Source organism: Bos indicus, chromosome X, assembly GCF_029378745.1.
Source record: "Bos indicus isolate NIAB-ARS_2022 breed Sahiwal x Tharparkar chromosome X, NIAB-ARS_B.indTharparkar_mat_pri_1.0, whole genome shotgun sequence".
Classification (NCBI taxonomy): Eukaryota; Metazoa; Chordata; class Mammalia; order Artiodactyla; family Bovidae; genus Bos; species Bos indicus.
In genome coordinates, this window is record NC_091789.1 from 145,074,172 (window position 1) to 145,092,871 (window position 18,700).

The window sequence follows — 18,700 nt, forward strand, 5'->3', positions numbered from 1 at the left end:
TGCTGAGCTTTTTTTTTTTTCGTCTTCACATAAGGCATCCCTTCCAGCTTCACTCAGTCAGTTCAGTCGTTCAGTCGTGTCTGACTCTTTGCAACCCTATGGACTGCAGCACGCCAGGCCTCCCTGTCCATCACCAACTCCTGGAGCTTGCTCAAACTCATGTCTATTGAGTCAGTGATGCCACTCAACCATCTCATCCTCTGTCATCCCCTTCTCCTCCCATCCTCAATCTTTCCCAGCATCAGGGTCTTTTCAAATGAGTAAGTTCTTCGCATCAGGTGGCCAAAGTATTGGAGCTTCAGCTTCAGCATCGGTCCTTCCAGTGGACATTCAGGACTGATTTACTTTAGGATGGACTGGTTTGATCTCCTTGCAGTCCAAGGGACTCTCAAGAGTCTTCTCCAACACCACAGTTCAAAAGCATCAATTATTCTGCACTCAACTTTTTTCATGGTCCAACTCTCTCATCCATTCATGACTATTGGGAAAACCATAGCTTTGACTAGATAGACCTTTGTCTGCAAAGTAATCTCTCTGCTTTTTAATATGCTGTCTAGGTTGGTCATAGCTTTTCTTCCAAGGAGCTTTAATTTCATGGCTGCAGTCACCATCTGCAGTGATTTTGGAGCCCAAGAAAATAAAGTCTGTCACTGTTTCCACTGTTTCCCCATCTATTTGCCACGAAGTGATGGGACCAGTTGCCATGATCTTCATTTTTCAAATGTTCAGTTTTAAGTCAGCTTTTTCACTCTACTGTTTCACTTTCATCAAGAGGTGCTTTAGTTCCTCTTTGCTTTCTGCTTAGCATCAGTTGAATATTTATAAAGCCACAGTCAATATTGACATTAATAAACATGCTGCAAGAGACAGCACCAAGCCTGCTGTCAGGTGCCCTTCTCTTAGCCCCTCATAAATCTTTCAACATTCCTGGGATTACACAGTTGAGCCCGTCTGTCTGTGGTCCCATCACATGGAGGCTTCTGTATCACGTTTCACATATCATGACAAGACTGTCAACCATCCGTGGTGTGACATTACGTCTGTCTTGTGAATGAAAGGCATAGCCAAAATGTACCAACTTGCACCCCTTTGGGAAGCATTCAGTATGACATTGAGCCCATGTAGACTTCTGCTGGTGACAGCTTTCTTTTCTAATAACTAACAACTCAGGCAGAATTTCCTAGAGTATAGTGTGTTTGTCAGCATCTAGCTTTTCACAACAGGGGGCCAAAGTACTGGAGCTTCAGCTTAAGCATCAGTCCTTAAGCATAAGTCCTGAATATTCAGGACTGATTTCCTTTAGGATGTACTGGTTGGATCTCCTTGCAGTCCAGGGGACTCTCAAGAGTCTTGTCCAACACCACAGTTCGAAAGCATCACCTGATGTGAAAAGCTGACTCATTGGAAAAGACCCTGATGCTGGAAAAGACTGAAGGCAGGAGGAGAAGGGGACGACAGAGGATGAGATGATTGGATGGCATCACTGACTGGATGGACATGAGTTTGAGCAAGCTCCAGGAGATAGTGAAGGACAGGGAAGCCTGGTGTGCTACAATCCCTGGGGTCACAAAGAGTCGGACATGACTTAGTGACCGAACAACAGGAATGTTGGTTTTGTTCTACAAAGAACAAAAGACAGAGCACATTTATTCTGTGGATTTTCTCAATTTTTGGACATTCATCTTCATTGCTTAGGACTTGAGACTGAGCGTCTATCCTTTTGGACTCTCTGAGCATCCAAACCTAGACATTTGATAGTCTCAGGAATGTGTGTTCCACCTTGTCAAGTCTAAGGTTTATTTCCTTTGATAGAGCAGAGATAAGTGAAATGAAAGTGTTCCTGCTTTCACTTATCAACAAGCAGAGCATCGGTCAACAAGGCGAATTGGACCAACTTTTAGAGATTTATGTCTGTATGTGTTCGTCCTCCAGTTGTGTCTGCTTCTTTGACACCCCTTGGACTATAGCCCGCCAGGCTCCTCTGCCATGGAATTCCCCAGGCAAGAATACTGGAGTGGATTGCCATTCCCTTCTCCAGGGGATCTTCCCAACCCAGGGATTGAACCTGGGTCTCCCACACGGCAGGCATATTCTTTACTGTCTGAGCCACCAGGGAAGAGATTCAATCAGTAGCTAATCCTCTTCATGAAATAGAGCACAGATTGTTTAATTTTTTGTTCTAACAGATGTATAACTATAAAATGTAATGAAGGATGGAGTTCCAGAATTTTCCTGGTATGTTTCAAATTATAGGGTCAAGTACCTTTCAGTTTAAGCTTAAGCATACTGAAACACCTTTTTCACAGGGCCAGCAGGAGGCCACGTGCCAGAGGGTGACTAAGCCCGTGGGTCGTGGGTCATAACTGCTGAGCCTGAGGGCCCTAGAGCTCCCGCACCAAAAACATGGCACCCCACACCTCTCCTGGCTGGTCCCCAATTGCTGCAACTAGAGAAAGCCCGAGAGCAGTAACGGAGACACCAGCGCAGCCAAAAAATATAAATCAATAAATTTTAAAAATATTATATCTGAGAAGGGCCAAGTTTCGTGCTGGCAACTAGAAGAGACTATATACCTGATTGGGCTTCCCTAGTGGCTCAGTAAAGAATCCGCCTGCCATGCGGAAGAGCGGGGTTCCATCCCTTCACCAGGAGGATCTCCTGGTGGAGGGCATGGCGATGCACTCCAGTATTCTGGCCTGGAGAAGCCCCATGGGCAAGAAGGCTGGTGGGCTACAGTCCATGGGTCACATAGAGTGGGACACGACTGAGCAATTAACAGCAGCCCTGGAGAGGACATCTCGTATGTTAACACCCATCTGTCCTGGCTCTTGGGAGCCCTTGCCTTGCTCTAAAATCTACTGGAGGAAGAGCCAGAGGCTGAGTCCTCATCTACAGAAGTGAATTCTCCTCTGAGCTCTCTGGCTGTTGGAAGAAAACATTTCTTTGGGGCTGTCAAACTCAGAATGGGTGACTTCAGAGACACGCTTCTGTGTTGAGAGTCTTGGCTGTAAACCTTCTTTGGAAAGGCTCACAGAGGTGGTCAGATCCATTGACAACAATTTCTTCTTGAGCCACAGCTCCAAGTCTGCGCTTCCGTTCAGATCAGTTCAGTTCAGTCACTCAGTTGTGTCTGACTATGTGTGACCCCATGGACAGCAGCACTCCAGGCCTCCCTGTCCATCACCAACTCCCGGAGTTAGCACGCCAGGCCTCCCTGTCCATCACCAATTCCCAGAGTTTACCCAAACTCATGTCCATTGAGTTGGTGACGCCATCCAACCATCTCATTCTGTCTTCCCCTTCTCCTCCTGCCCTCAATCTTTCCCAGCATCAGGGTCTTTTCAAATGAGTCAGCTCTTCCCATCAGGTGGCCAAACTATTGGCGGTTCAGCTTCATCATCAGGCCTTCCAATTAACATTCAGGACTGATCTCCTTTAGAATGGACTGGTTGGATTTCCTTGCAGTCCAAGGGACTCTCAAGAGTCTTCTCCAACACCGCAGCTCAAAAGCATCAGTTCTTTGGCACTCAGCTTTCTTTATAGTCCAACTCTCACATCCATGCATAACCACTGGAAAAACCATAGCCTTGATGAGACAGACTTTTGTTGGCAAAGTAATGTCTCTGCTTTTTAATATGCTGTCTAGGTTGGTCATAATTGTCCTTCCGAGGACTAAGCTTCTTTTAATTTCATGGCTGCAGTCACTATCTGCAGTGATTTTGGAGCCCAAAAGAATAAAGTCAGCCACTGTTTCCACTGTTTTCCCATCTATTTGGTATGAAGTGATGGGACCGGATGCCATGATCTTAGTTTTCTGAGTGTTGAGCTTTAAGCCAACTTTTTCACTCTCCTCTTTCACTTTCATCAAGAGGCTTTTTAGTTCCTCTTCACTTTCTGCCATAAGGGTGGTGTCGTCTGCATATGTGAGGTTATTGATATTTCTCCCGGCAATCTTGATTCCAGCTTGTGCTTCTTCCAGCCCAGCGTTTCTCATGATGTACTCTGCATAGAAGTTAAATAAGCAGGGTGACAATATACAGCCTTGACGGACTCCTTTTCCTATTTGGAACCAGTCTGTTGTTCCATGTCCAGTTCTAACTTGCTTCCTGACCTGCATATAGGTTTCTCAAGAGGCAGGTTAGATGGTCTGGTATTCCCATCTCTTTCAGAGTTTTCCACAGTTTATTGTGATCCACACAGTCAAAGGCTTTGGCATAGTCAATAAAGCAGAAATAGATGTTTTTCTGGAACTCTCTTGCTTTTTCGATGATCCAGCAGATGTGGGCAATTTGATCTCTGGTTCCTCTGCCTTTTCTAAAACCAGCTTGAACATCTGCAAGCTCACGGTTCACATATTGCTAAAGCCTGCTTGGAGAATTTTGAGCATTACTTTACTAGCGTGTGAGATGAGAGCAATTGTGCAGTAGTTTGAGCATTCTTTGGCATTGCCTTTCTTTGGGATTGGAAAGAAAACTGACCTTTTCCAGTCCTGTGGCCACTGCTGAGTTTTCCAAATGTGCTGGCATATTGAGTGCAGCACTTTCACAGCATCATCTTTCAGGATTTGAAATAGCTCAACTGGAATTCCATCACCTCCACTAGCTTTGTTCGTAGTGATGCTTCCTAAGGCCCACTTGACTTCACATTCCAGGATGTCTGGCTCTAGGTGAGTGATCATACCATCGTGATTATCTGGGTCGTGAAGATCTTTTTTGTACAGTTCTTCTGTGTATTCTTGCCATCTCTTCTTAATATCTTCTGCTTCTGTTAGGTCCATACCATTTCTGTCCTTTATTGAGCCCATCTTTGCATGAAATGTTCCCTTGGTATCTCTAATTTTCTTGAAGAGATCTCTAGTCTTTCACATTCTGTTATTTTCCTCTATTTCTTTTCATTGATCTCTGAGGAAGGCTTTCTTATGTCTCCTTGCTATCCTTTGGAACTCTGCATTCACATGGTTATATCTTTCCTTTTCTCCTTTGCTTTTCACTTCTCTTCTTTTCACAGCTATTTGTAAGGCCTCCCCAGACAGCCATTTTGCTTTTTTGCATTTCTCTTCCATGGGGATGGTCTTGATCCCTGTCTCCTGTACAATGTCATGAACCTCCGTCCATAGTTCATCACACACTCTATCTATCAGATCTAATCCCTTAAATCTATTTCTCATTTCCACTGTATAATCATAAGGGATTTGATTTAGGTCATACCTGAATGGTCTAGTGGTTTTCCCTACTTTCTTCAATTTAAGTCTGAATTTGGCAACAAGGAGTTCATGATCTGAGCCACAGTCAGCTCCCAGTCTTGTTTTTGCTGACTGTATAGAGCTTCTCCATCTTTGGCTGCAAAGAATATAATCAATCTGATTTCGGTGTTGACCATCTGGTATGTCCATGTGTAGAGTCTTCTCTGGTGGTGTTGGAAGAGGGTGTTTTCTATGACCAGTGCATTCTCTTGGCAAAACTCTATTAGTCTTTGCCCTGCTTCATTCCGTATTCCAAGGCCAAATTTGCCTGTTACTCCAGGTGTTTCTTGACTTCCTACTTTTGCGTTCCAGTCTCCTATAATGAAAAGGACATCTTTTTTGGGTGTTAGTTCTAAAAGGTCTTGTAGAATGGGATTAGGGCTTTATAAAGGAGACCCCAGAGAGCTCCGTGAGTTTCCCAGGTGGTGCCAGTGGTAAAGAACCCGCCTGCCAATGCAGGAGATGTAAGAGATGAGGGTTCCATCTCTGGGTCGGGAAGATCCCCTGGAGGAGGGCATGGCAACCCACTACAGTATTCTGCCCTGGAGAATCCCCGTGGACAGAGGAGCCTGGCGGGTTACAGTTCATGGGGGTCGCAAAGAGTCAGACACCACTCAGTGACTCAGCACACAGAGCAAATACATGATGGTTAAAAAAATATACACACACAGGTATATAAAGCAATACCTAACTATGCAGATCAATAGTCCTTAAAAAAGACAAGAGTACTTAGATGAAATTACTATTGCAAAAGTTTTCATTGATTTCTTTTTTTGACTAGGCAGTGTGGCTCATGGGATCGTAGTTCCCTGACCTGGTGCCAAGTCGTAGCCAATGGACTGCCAGGGAAGTTCCAAGCATTTTTGCATTTTAAAGTACATTTTTAGAAAGCTATTGGTTATTTTTCAATGTTTTTTTTTTCTTTTAATTAGGTAGCCAATGAGCATGTATTTCTTGAGGGCTTTTGACTTGTCCAGCACCAGGGAGGACTTGCAAAGGAATGTAAAGGATGCAAGAAATATGAAACATTCACTCTGGCCATAAAGAAAACGTCATTAGCTTCCATGAAACAATGAGGGCACAATTAACGTGCAAAATGGCTTTTCCCTGCCAAAGGTTCATCCGCATCAGAGAAATCCAAGTAGAGAAGAAAAGAAAAAAGAAATAAATAGACCTCTGTGTTTCCTTCTCATCCACTTTTTTTTTCCTCTGAAAGGTTTGAAAACACATCCTGGAAGGAATGACTGAGCTAGTATGCTGCTGGCTGAGAGGAGGTGGGGTGATGGTTCAGGTGGGGACCCCAGGGGCAAAGAAAAGATTGTTCTCTGTGGCCAAGTTGCGAGCATCAGGACTTGGTGGCAGCCTAGCACATGAGCTCAGAGTTCATTTTGAATCTGTCCCGAGTCTCCATACCCCACCTCCCCTAGGGCTGGTGTATATCTCGGGGGTTGGAGGCCATCAAAAACAACTTCCTGGGTTTTTGGCTGAAGTTAGCTGAGTTGAGGGGCTCCCCAAGGGAATTTCAGGCAGACGCACACTTGAAGGGAGGCAATTATGAGTTTCATTCAGGCAAGTGGAATCTGAGATGCTTTCCCGATACTGTCTTACCTTTCCAAGGGCTGTAGTAATAACGTAACATCGCTAGTGAAGAGCTATTCTTTCCCTTCGGGAGGTCTGAAGTCTGGAATCGGTGTCAGCAGAAGGGACTTCCCTGGCGGTCCAGCCGCTAACACTCTGCACCCCCAGTGCAGGGGGCCTAGGTTCGATCCCTGGTCGGGGAACCAAGATCCCACAAGCCACAACTAAGATCTGGCGCAGCCCAATGAAGAATAGCCCAATCAGGGATTCTTGCCTGGGAAATCCAATGGACAGAGGAGCCTGGCGGGCTGCAGTCCACAGCGTGGCAAAGAGTCAGACACGACTTAGTGAGCACACACACATACATTTTTTAAAAAGGTGTCAGTGGGGCCATAACATGTCTGGAGGCGCTAGCAAAGACTCTGGTCCTCCCGCCTCCCACCTTCAGATGGCTATAGGTGCTTCTTGTGATTGCCCTGAAGTCCCACCTGAAGAATCAACTATCACTTCTGCATCTCAAAATCCTTATTGTAATCACATCTGCAAAGAACTTTTTCTTTTTTTTCCAAATAAGGTAATGTTGACGGGTTTTCCAGGATCCAGACCTGTCATCTTTGGGGAACATTTAGTCAGCTTACTGGAGAAATGGAAACCAGTCATAGGTGTCCTGGAAAATGAAGGGGACTTTGCCAGTTAGTTTGGAAGAAGCCCCACAGCTGATTTCCACAGCTCCCCCTCATGAGGAGCAGGAGTCAGGCTAACAATCCACTGACCTCAGGTGGTGCTTGCAGAAGCCTAGTCCCCAACCTTCTGCCAAGGGAGGACTACCCCCCAGGGAAGCCCTCACATAAAGATTTGGCATGTCTCAGTCACTCAGTCATGTGCGACTCTTTGCCACCCCATGGGTTGTGGCCCACCAGGCTCCTCTGTCCAGGGAATTCTCCAGGCAAGAACACTGGAGTGGCTTGCCGTTTCCTTCTCCAAGATCTGGGATACCTACCAGCAGAAGACCTAGATAGACATTTCTCCAAAGAAGACATACAGATGGCCAACAGGCCACATGGAAAAATGCTCAACATCACCAATAAAAGGAAATGCAAATCGAAACCACCATGGGGTATTGCGTCACACCAGTCAGAATGGTATTAAAAAGTCTGCAGATAATAAGTGCCAGAGGAGGGGTGGGGGAAAACGGAACCTCCTACACTGTTGGTGGGAATGTAAGTTGATGCAGTTACTATGGAGAACAGTATGGAGGTTCCTTTAAAAACTGAATACAGAAAAAAAAATGAATACAGAGTTACCATATGATCCAGCAATCCCATTCCTGGGCATATATCCAGAGAAGAACATGATTCAAAAAAATAATGGACCAAAGTTCATAGCAGCACTATTTAGAATAGCCAGGACATGGAAGCAACCTAGATGTCCATCAGCAGATGAATGGATAAAGAAGATGTGTGAAGTAGCCCTCAGCCTGGGCCATGGTCACCACCCCATGAGTGACCCTCAGCTGAGGTCAGGGTCTGGAGATCACAGCACTGGCCAAGGGGCAGGCTTGAGGCTCCTGAGAGCACAGGAGCTCTGACACCCACCTGGCACCCTTACCTTCATCCCTAGTATATTTGTGAACGTCTTTTTCAAATCTTGAACGCCTTCTGGGACCCAACCTGCCTGTAACTTGGGGATAGTTCTGCCAATGAAATTGCAGGATGAAAATGCAACACCGGGGTCATCAAGGCGGGTCTAGTGGAAACCAAGGCAAGTGATTTCGAAGCTGCAGAAAAAGATTCCACATGTGAGATTTCAGCAAGATAACCTCAAATGTACTGCTTTGCCCAAAGGCAGAATGAAATTTCTCCTCCTTCGCCATGATATCACTTGGGTGATTATGCAATAAATGCCTTTCTAGCTTTATATGGCACATTTTAAGGGGAAAAACAAAAACAGTGAGTGCACGTTCATTCAATAAGTTGTGTCCCACTCTGCGACCTTATGGACTGTAGCCCACCAGGCTCCTCTGTCCATGAGATTCTCCAGGCAAGAACACTGGAGTGGGTTGCCATTTTCTTGTCTAAGCAATCTTACCGACCCAGGGATTGAAACTGCTTCTCCTGCAGACAGATTCTTTACCCCTGGGCTACCTGGGAAGCCAAAAAATCCAATAGGGATACTTGTAGGAGATTCTTAGATAGGACTTCCCTGGTGGTCCAGTGGTTAAGACTCCATGCTGCCAATGCAGGGGGCACAGCTTTGATCACTGCTCAGGGGAACTCAAGCTCATGGCAACCCACTCCAGTATTCCTGCCTGGAGAATCCCATGGACAGAGGAGCCTGGCGGGCTACGGTCCATGGGGTCACAAAGAATCCCGACTTAGCACAGACACACAAAGTTTCTCCTTCTCACTCCCAGTACAGTCACAGCCACACACACGCACACACACACACACACACACACACACACACACACACGGCAAAAGGGACTGGTCATCTGTATATCCTTAAAGCTGATAATTCAAGGGCTTCACAGGAAGCAGGACGCTGAAAAGGAAGCCTCTGCTTCTTTGGTGTTCGAGGGCTACTGCTTTGGATGCTGGAAATTCCTCACTGGCCACTGGCCAAAACATTTCTTTCAACTGAGTCTATATGACCCCTTCAAGGAACGTAGAAGTATTTCACTAGCAGTAGAAATAACAGGGAGTGACGGAGGACTGCTGTCTGAAAGGTGGTGGAGTTTTTACTGCAAGGGAGAGACTTTTTCTGGCACACATAGCATGTTTCTAAAAGTCGGATAGGTTGTCATTCCTTACCTCTACACAATTACACTTGTAGAAAGCCTGCAGGAACTACTGTGTGATTGGCTTTTAAAACAATACAGTTGCTTACATTTCAGAATAATCTTAGATTGGGACTCACCTGGTGGTCCAGTGGTTCAGACTCTGTGCGTCCACTGCAGGGGGCATGGATTCCCTGGCAGAGAATGTAAGATCTCCAGGAAACTAAGCTCCTACTGCCCTGTGGTGTGTGGCTGTCTCCTTTTCTAAATAAAGCTTTATTGGTACCATGCCTCATCCATTCACTTACCTTCTGCCAGTGGCTGCTCTGGGGCTCCCAGGGCAGTGGTGGGTAACTGCCACAGAGACCACGCAGCTTGCAAAGGCTAAAATATGTACTGTCTGGCCTCTTCAGAACAGGGCTTCCCTGGTGGCTCAGCTGGTAAAGAATCTGCCTGCAATGCAGGAGACATGGGTTCAATCCCTGAGTTAGGAAGATCCCCTGGAGAAGGGAAAGGCTACCCACTCCAGTATTCCTGGGCTTCCTTGGTGGCTCAGCTGGTAAAGAATCCACCTGCAAAGCAGGAGACCTGGGTTTGATCCCTGGGTTGGGAAGATACCCTGGAGAAGGGAAAGGCTAACCACTCCAGTATTCTGGCCTGGAGAACTCCATGGACTGTACAGTCCACGGGGTTGCAAAGAGTCAGACACGACTGAGCAACTTTCACTTTCATTTTTCTCTTCAGAATAAAGTTCTCTGACCCCTTAATAGACTCAAGTGCTGTCACTAGTTTGAGAGACCGGGGTTACATACATGGTTCACTGTGGATATTCAACCAAGGGCATCGCAATGGGACCCAGAGACCGGAAGGGAAGAGCCACCACTTTCAACTCATGGGCCCCCTCAAGGGGCGGACTGACCCACACTTTCTCTGTGAGTGCCCTTCGGTCCCTCTGAGATGGAGCTGTTGCTCTGGTCTGTGTATCAGACACATGTTTCCGCCGAGTGTGCAACCAGCTGCACATAAATCTGTGTCATCTGCAAACACGAGTTCTCGCCACAAGCCAAGCCCTTGAGGTTCGTGTGGATTTCCTATCACCTGCTCATGGCTGCTTCTATAGCAATATAGCAGTCATTTTGAAATTAGTGAGAGTCTGTGGTTAGTGAGCAGACTGCCTTTTTGTTAGATATCTGAGCTCTGACGTCAGAGCACGTGGCTGCCCAGAAACAGTCATCTCACTTTACTATGTTACTATACTGTGCAGCAAGGAAAAGGAAATGGCAACCCACTCCAGTGTTCTTGCCTGGAGAATCCTGTGGATGGAGGACCCTGGTGGGCTGCCGTCTATGGGGTCGCACAGAGTCGGACACAACTGAAGCGACTTAGCATTAGCATACTATGCCGCAGAAAGAAACATAACATTTAAATGAAGGTTGAAATACGTAATGTGTGTATATGTGTCAATGGACACGTGAGTTTGAGTAAACTCCAGTAGTTGGTGATGGACAGGGAGGCCTGGCATGCTGCAGTCCATGGGGTAGCAAAGAGTTGGACACGACTGAGCAACTGAACTGAACTGATACATGTGTCCATCCTATAGACCTCCCTGTGGAGCCCTATACCAAGGTCACAGACATGGAGCCCTTGGACTAAGGTCACAGGATAAAAATCTCTGGAACTGATCATGTCCTATAGCAACTATTGCCCTGAGCCTCCAGATCTAAACTGGCCACTTTCCTGAGCCCATGTGAGCTAAAATACCCACTCTGTTATCCACCCAATAGCATCCTAGGGGGTTCTCAAGTGGCACTTGAGGTAAACAAACTGCTTGCCAATGCATGAGACATAAGAGACTCGGGTTTGATCCCTAGGTTGGGAAGATCCCCTGGAGGAGGGCATGGCAACCCACTCCAGTATTCTTGCCTGGAGAATCCCAGGGACACAGGAGCCTGGTGGGCTACAGCCCATAGGATCACAGAAAGAGTCGGACACGAGTGAAGCAACTTAACACACACAGCATCCTAACCAATCACCTAATGCCACCCTTCTAGTAGGAATTTTCTGTCTTAAGGCTATAAAAATGGGCTGCTAGCCAATCAAAGGGGCTGGCTCTCCCTTGACCGGCCCCCTGTTCTAAAGGCGTCTCCCTCTCTGATAAACTCTCCTCTCCTCTCATTCTGCCTCATCTCTGAAAACTTTTCCAGCCCGTGCACAGACCACCACACTCCCCCAAAACACACTTCCTTCAGAGTGCAGTGACATTCAGATGCCATCACATCTGAGACCACCTGCGACCTGCCTCCAGCCTCTCAAAAGTGGACTTCTTGCTTCGAGATGCTGAGTCACAAAGAGTACTTCGGTCTGTCTGACCCCTTTGCGGACACTCACATTGACGGGGCGGTGAACCTTGTATTCCCTGCTGGAGCTTAGGGAGTGACCTGCCTGGATTGAAGTCTCAGCTCTACGACCTCTGTGAGCTTGGACACGTCACGTGTCTTCTGCTGCCTTGGACAGAAACTAGAGATAGAAAGGTGAGCCACCAGGATAGGGGGTGCCAGTTAAGCCAGACTTGAAGTTATCCAGTGCAGCCAACACTGCACTGGAAGGCAGTCGGATAAGGATACTCGCGTTAGCTTGGGTTCCTTCTTTGTCTCTGGACACAAACCCCACCCTGTCCTTTCCAGCCTGGGCTCGTCTCTTTGGAGGCTGAGAAATGGAGCTCAAGACTTAGTCAGATGGCTCCAGCATTGAATGTTCTGCTGACTGCTCTCTTAGGCACTATTTCTCAAGCCATCCATTTCTGCTATCTCTTCAGAACAAAGACTGGGTTTCCTTCAGGAAGCCAAGTCAGGTGAGGTTAATTCCCCACAAAAACCACAAGTCAGACTCTTTGGCTTCTAACTCTCAGTAGCTCACTCATAGTCTGACTCTTTGTGACCCCATGGCCTGTAGCCTGCCAGCTCCTCTGTCCACGCAATTCTCCAGGCAAGAATCCTGGAGTGGCTAGCTGCTGTTCCCTTCTCCAGGGGATCGTCCTGACCTCTGATGGAACCCTGGTCGCCCGCATTGCAGGCAGATTCTTTACCTTCTGAGCCACTAAGCCCAGGTTCAAAACCCACCCACTGTGTGCAATATTTACAGAGCTACTGAATTCCCCCGGGGTGGGGGTTGGGGGGCAGAAAAAGAGTTGCATGCCAAGCTGTAACCCACGACAACACTTTTTTATCCACTTAAAGCTCTATAGGCAACCTTGAGCAGTTTTGTCCGTTCTGGAGACACTGGGCAGAAACAGAGGCCGAAATGCAGTGACGCTGTTGCACAGATCCACCCCCCAAATCTTTGGCATCAGGGCAAATGGACAAACGCGGCATTTCCATCTTTTAAGGCACGTTCCACACACGATCTTCCAAAAGAATGTTCTGCTTTCCAGGAGCCAAGGAAATAGAACATCAACTGTTCCAAACAGGTACTGAGATCTCCACTCTCTGAAGGACTCAGGGTCTTGGGAGTAGTCCTATGATGGTTTGTCCTGTGTTTACAAGCAAGTGCATACTCTCCAAGGGTGGTTAAAGTTTCAACACCATCAGTGTGTGTTCTGACTTCTATCAGAGCAGCTGCCCCTGCTTCCAGACAAGCCAGCCTGGATCTTTCTGAAGTGGTAGCGTTTGCAGCTCCTGGTTAGAGGCCCTGCTTCCATCTCGCAGTGACCTCCCCTCTGCCTTCCACCCCAACAGAAGCCCAGTCCTGTGGTTTTCTAGGAGGAAGGCTGAGGAGCTGAGGCCAAACTCTGTCTTATGTAAAACTGCAAAGGTGGTGGTGGAAATGGAGATGAGCCTCTGGCGTGGGAGACGGTGGAGGAAAAGCATAGGGATGCCTTACATCTGGTTGGAAAAATTCTGAGACCTCATGTTTACTGCTGGGAGAAGGTCAAAGACTGTCTGCTCCTGGCTGCAAATGGACCTGTTAAATTTCCTGATGGTAAGTATGATGGAGCTGGTGTTTTTCTTTCTTTTTTTTTTCAAATTTTGATTAGTGAAGAATCTGCCTGCAATGTGGGAGACCTGGGTCCGATCCCTGGGTTGGGAAGATCCCCTGGAGAAGAGAAAGGCTACCCACTCCAGTATTCTGCCCTAGAGAATTCTATGCATAGTATAGTCCATGGGGTTGCAAAGAGTCTGACACGACTGAGGGGCTTTCACTTTCACTTTTAGTAAAGCCATAACTTAGATGAGGCTCTTAGATTTTCAACTTGAAGACTTTTTTTTTTTTTCAAGTCCACTCAATATATTACCAATAGTACTAATATCATTTTGAAACTATTATGCGTATAGAATTAAGCATGACTTTCAATGTTTAATGCAGTTCCTCTAAAAATTAAAGGAGTTTGGCCTCCCTGGTGGCTAACTTGGTAAAGAATCCACGTGCAATGAAGGAGACCTGGGTTCAATCCCTGCGTCCGGAAGATCCCCTGGAGGAGGGCATGGCAACCCACCCCAGTATTTTTGCCTGGAGACTCCCATGGACGGAGGAGCCTGGCGGGCTACAGTCCACGGGGTCGCAAAGACTCGAACAGGAATGAGCGACTAATACACTTTAAGAAAATCTGAATAAACTTGAACTTTTTTTTTTTTCCTAAAGAGAGTTACTCTTGAAAGCTAACATACAATGTCAAAAATCTAACCTTACATGGTTGAGATGAGTAAAAATTGAGCGGACCTGAAGGTATAAAACGTGTGTGTGTATGTGTGTGTGTGTGTCCAGTTTGGCAAAAGAGTTTCCCCTTTCTTCAAAGTTTTGTTGATTCCAAGCAAAAGTCCTAGCTCTGTGGGGTGATTTCCCTGGCGGAGGGGGGCCACAGAAAAGCAGTATTTTCATGCTAATCACGGCAGGGTCACTGTTTATGAACTGGCAACGGATCAAAATGAAGGATGTCAGAGACTCAGACTGCTCAGACCTGGCAAGAGCGCGTGGTTTCTGGGGGAGATGGGTTAAGATGAGACAGCACTGTCGAGGGCTCCGGGTTCTGGGGAATTAAGCACCCCCGCCCCCTCCCCCTCCCGGGAAGGCCTGCCGACCGGCAGGAGAGCGGACTTCCCGACCCTGAGCTCTCTGCCCCCACCCCTCCTCCTCGTTACCAAGCATCACCCTCGTGAGGCCTCGTGCCGTTCCGCGCTGCCCTCGCCGAGCCTGGCGCCTTTTCTGCCAGCGCGGGGCGGGGATCAGGCGGGGGCAGCGGGGAGGCCCAGGGCACATGACGCCCCCTCCCCGCGGCCCCCGCGCCCAGCACATGACTCAGGCCGGCAGGCAGACCCGAGCCACGCGCGTCCCCAGCACGACCCATGGCCTCTCCGCGACTAGGCACCTTCTGCTGCCCCACGCGGGACGCCGCCACGCAGCTCGCGCTGGGCTTCCAGCCGCGGGCTTTCCACGCGCTGTGTCTGGGTAGCGGCGCGCTCCGCCTGGCGCTCGGCCTCCTGCAGCTGCGGCCCGGGCGCCGGCCCGCGGGCCCCGGGATCGCCTCAGCCTCGCCGGCGACCTCGGCCCGCGTCCCCGCCTCCGTGCGCATCGTGCGCGCCGCAACCGCTTGCGACCTGCTTGGCTGCCTGGGTGAGCGCGCGAGCCGCGCGGGCGAGGGTGGGTGGGGAACCCGTCGGTGTTCGAGTGAGGGCGCCCGGTCCGCGGGTGGGGACCCCTTCTTGGGAGGTGAGGGCGCACGGCCGGGGACCCCTCCGTGCGTGGTTCAGGGCCCGTGCGTACTGCACTGATGGAGACCCCTCCGCGCGCAGTTGAGTGCGCGCGGCCCGCGAGTAGGGCTCCCTCTGCGGGTGAAGACGTTGGGCCCCTAAGTAAGGGCGCGTCTATGCGTTTTTTCAGGGCGTGCCTAGGTGCGCGGTTGAGAACCCGCGGCCCACGGGTGGTCCTCCGTGGGAGTTTGACGGGGTGAGGCCCGCCAGTGGGGACCCCTTCATGGGAGTTGTGGGCGCACGGCCCGTCGTAGGTGGGGACCACTGAGTGCGCGGTTGAGGGCGCGCAGCTCAAAGGTGGGGACCCCTCCGTGCGCAGCTGAGCGCGCGCGGCCCGCGAGTAGGGCTCCCTCAGTTTGTGGGTGAGGACGCCCGGCCCCCAAGCAGAGACCCGTCTGTGCGTTTTTTCAGGGCTCGCCTACGTGCGCGGTTGAGAGCCCCGCGGCCCCACGGGTGGGCCTCCGAGCGAGGTTGACGAGGTGTGGCCCGCCACTGGGGACTCCTTCGTGGGAGTTGGGGGCGCACGACCCGTCGTAGGTGGGGACCACTGCCTGCGCGGTTGAGGACGCGCGGCTCTACGGTGGAGACCCCTCCGTGTGAAGGTGAGGACGCCTGGCCTGCGAGTAGGGACCGTCTGTGCGTTTCCTAGGGCACACGCACCGCGGGTGCGGACCCCTCCGTGAGCAGTTGAGGGCCCGCGGCCCGCGAGTGGGGATCTTTCCGTGTGTGCTTGAAGACGCGCTGCCCGCGAGTGGGGACCCCTTCGTGCGCGGTTGAGGGTGCACGGCACTGTGTGTGCAGTTGAAGGCACACGGTCCGGGGTGGGAACCCCTCCATGCCCATTTGAAGGCCCATGGCCCACGAGTGGGGACCTCTCTGTGCCCAATTTAGAGCGCGCGGCCCGCGAGTGGGGACGCCCTTCGTGGGAATTGAGGGCGCACAGCCTTGTGGTGACAACCACTCCGTGCGCGGTTGAGGGCACATGGCCTGCCGGTGGGGTCCCCTCCATGTGCAGGTGAGGACGCCCAGCCCACAAGGGGGGACCCATCTGTGCGTTTTTCAGGGAACGAGTACCGCGAGTCGGGACCTCTCCGTTCCCAGTTGAGGGTGCGTTGCCGGCGAGTGGGGACCTCTCTGTACGCGGTTAAGGGCGCGCACCCCGCGGGTGCAGACCCCTCTGTGCGCGGTTGAGGGCGCACAGCCCATTGGTGGGGACCACTGTGTGCGCAGTTGAGGGCCCGTGGATGCGGGTGGGGACCATTGTGTGGGCAGTTGAGTGTGCACGGCCCGCGGGTGGGGTCCCCTCCGTGTGTGGGTGAGGACACCAGGTCCACGAGTAGGGACCCATCTGTGCATTTTCCAGGGGTCGATTACCATGGGTCGGGACCCCTCCGTGCCCAGTTGAAGGCCAATAGCCAGAGAGTGGAGTCCCCTGCGTGTGCGGTTGAGGGCGCACGGCCTGCAGGTGGGGACCACTGCCTGCGCGGTTGAAGGCACCAGTCCGCGGATGGAAACCTCTCTGTGCCCAGCTGAGGACGAATGGCCTGCTAGTGGGGACCTCTCTGTGCCCAGTTGAGAACGTGTGGCCCGCGAGTGGGGACGCCCTTCATAGGAGTTGAGGGCACACAGCCTTGTGGTGAGGACTACCACTCTGTGCGTGGTTGAGGGCACACGGCCCACGGGTGGGGAGCCCTTGGTGCTCAGTTGAGGGCACGTGTACTGCGGTGGGGACCCCTCCATGCCCAGTTGAGGGCCCAGGAGTGGGGACCCCTCTGTGCGCAGTTGAGGGCGCACGGCCTGCGGGTGGGGTCCCTTCCATGTGTGGGTGAGGACGCCCAGTCCATGAGGCCCCTTCCGTGTGTGCTGAGGGCCCGCTGCACGCTAGTGGGGACCGCTCCCTGCGCAGTTGAGGGTGCATGGACCGCGGGTGGGAACCACTGCATGAGCAGTTGAAAACACACGACCCAGGGGTCTGCGAGTGGGGACCTCTCTGTGCCCAGTTGAGAGCTCGTGGCCCACGAGTGGGTCCTTCATGGGAGTTGAGAGCGCATAGCCTTGTGGTGAGGAACACTCCGTGCGCAGTTGAGGGTGCACAGCCCACAGGTGGGGAACTCTTGGTGTGCAGTTGAAGGCACGCCTACAGCCTTGAGGACCCATCCATGTGCGGTTGATGGTGCGTGGCCCGTGAGTGGGAACCCTCTCTGTGTGCTTGAGGGCGCACTGTCTGCGAGTGGGAACCACTGCGTGGGCGGTTGAAGGCACACGGCCCGTGGGTGGGAAGCCCTCCGTGTGCAGGTGAGGACGTCGGGCCGCGAGTTGGGACCCGTCTGTGCGTTTTCCAGGGCACACGTAGTGCGTGTCGGGACCCCTCCATGCCCAGTTGAGGCCTGCGGCCCTCGAGTGGGGATACCTCCATGTGTGTTTGAGGGCGCACTGCCTGCGAGTGAGGACGCCTCTGTCCGCGGTTAAGGGCGCACAGCCCAGGGGTGGGGACCACTGCGTGCGCGGTTGAGGACACCTGCCCTGCGAGCAGGGAGCTGTCTGTGCCTTTTTCAGGGCATGCGCACCTCGGGTCAGGGCTCCTCTGTGTGCTGTTGAGGGTGTGCAGCCAGCGAATGGGGACCTCTCCTTATGCGGTTGAGGGCACACGGCCCGCGATGGGAACCCCTCCATGCCCAGTGGAGGCCGCGGGGCCCTAGAGAGCCAGGATGGGGACCCCCTTCCTGGGAGCTGAGGGAACACGGCCCTCAACTGGGGAAGCCTTCGTGTGCAGGGAAGGACACCCGTCCCGGGAGTCCTGTGCATGGTTCAGGGTGTATGTACCACGGATGGGGACCACTCCTTGCATGGTTGAGCGCGCCTGGTCTCCGGGACTGGGGGACCCTCCATATGCGGGTGAGGACGCCAGGCCTGCGACCCGTTTGTGAGTGGTTGAGGGCGCCCGGCAGGCAGGTGGGGTCCCCTCCGTGCAAGGATGAGGGCACCCCGCCCACAGGTGGGGACCCATCTGTGCGTGGTTGAAGGCATGCAGCCCGCAAGTGGGAAGCCCTGGGTATGAGTGGGGGTGCCCAGCAGTCGGGTGGTGCATGTTTTAGGGCCTGTGGCCCATGAGTGGGGACCCCTACGTGTGCAAATGAGGATGCCTGCCCCAGGGAGCGGGTACCGCTTGTGCGTGGTTGAGAGCGCCTGGCCTGCGGGTGGGAGGACTGATCCAGAGAGGGCTACCCAGGGACACTACGAGGACGAGTGGATTCTGCAATACAGTATGGGTAAAAGTTGCTTCCGGAGACTTCTTTTTTTCTTTTCTTTTCTTTCTTTTTTTTTTTTTTTTTAACACTTTGATGTATTTGTTACTGCTCT

At 51.2% G+C, this 18,700-nt stretch overlaps 1 protein-coding gene across 1 annotated transcript in view; it reads left to right on the plus strand.

Moving 5' to 3' along the window:
• Positions 1–14,811: 14,811 nt before the first annotated feature.
• Positions 14,812–18,700, plus strand: part of GPR143 (G protein-coupled receptor 143) — a 29,685-nt gene continuing 25,796 nt past the window's right edge. Inside the window, exon 1 of the mRNA XM_070784376.1 lies at positions 14,812–15,203. Coding sequence (XP_070640477.1) covers positions 14,936–15,203 — 268 coding nt within the window. The 5' untranslated portion in view covers positions 14,812–14,935. The remainder of the gene's footprint in view (positions 15,204–18,700) is intronic.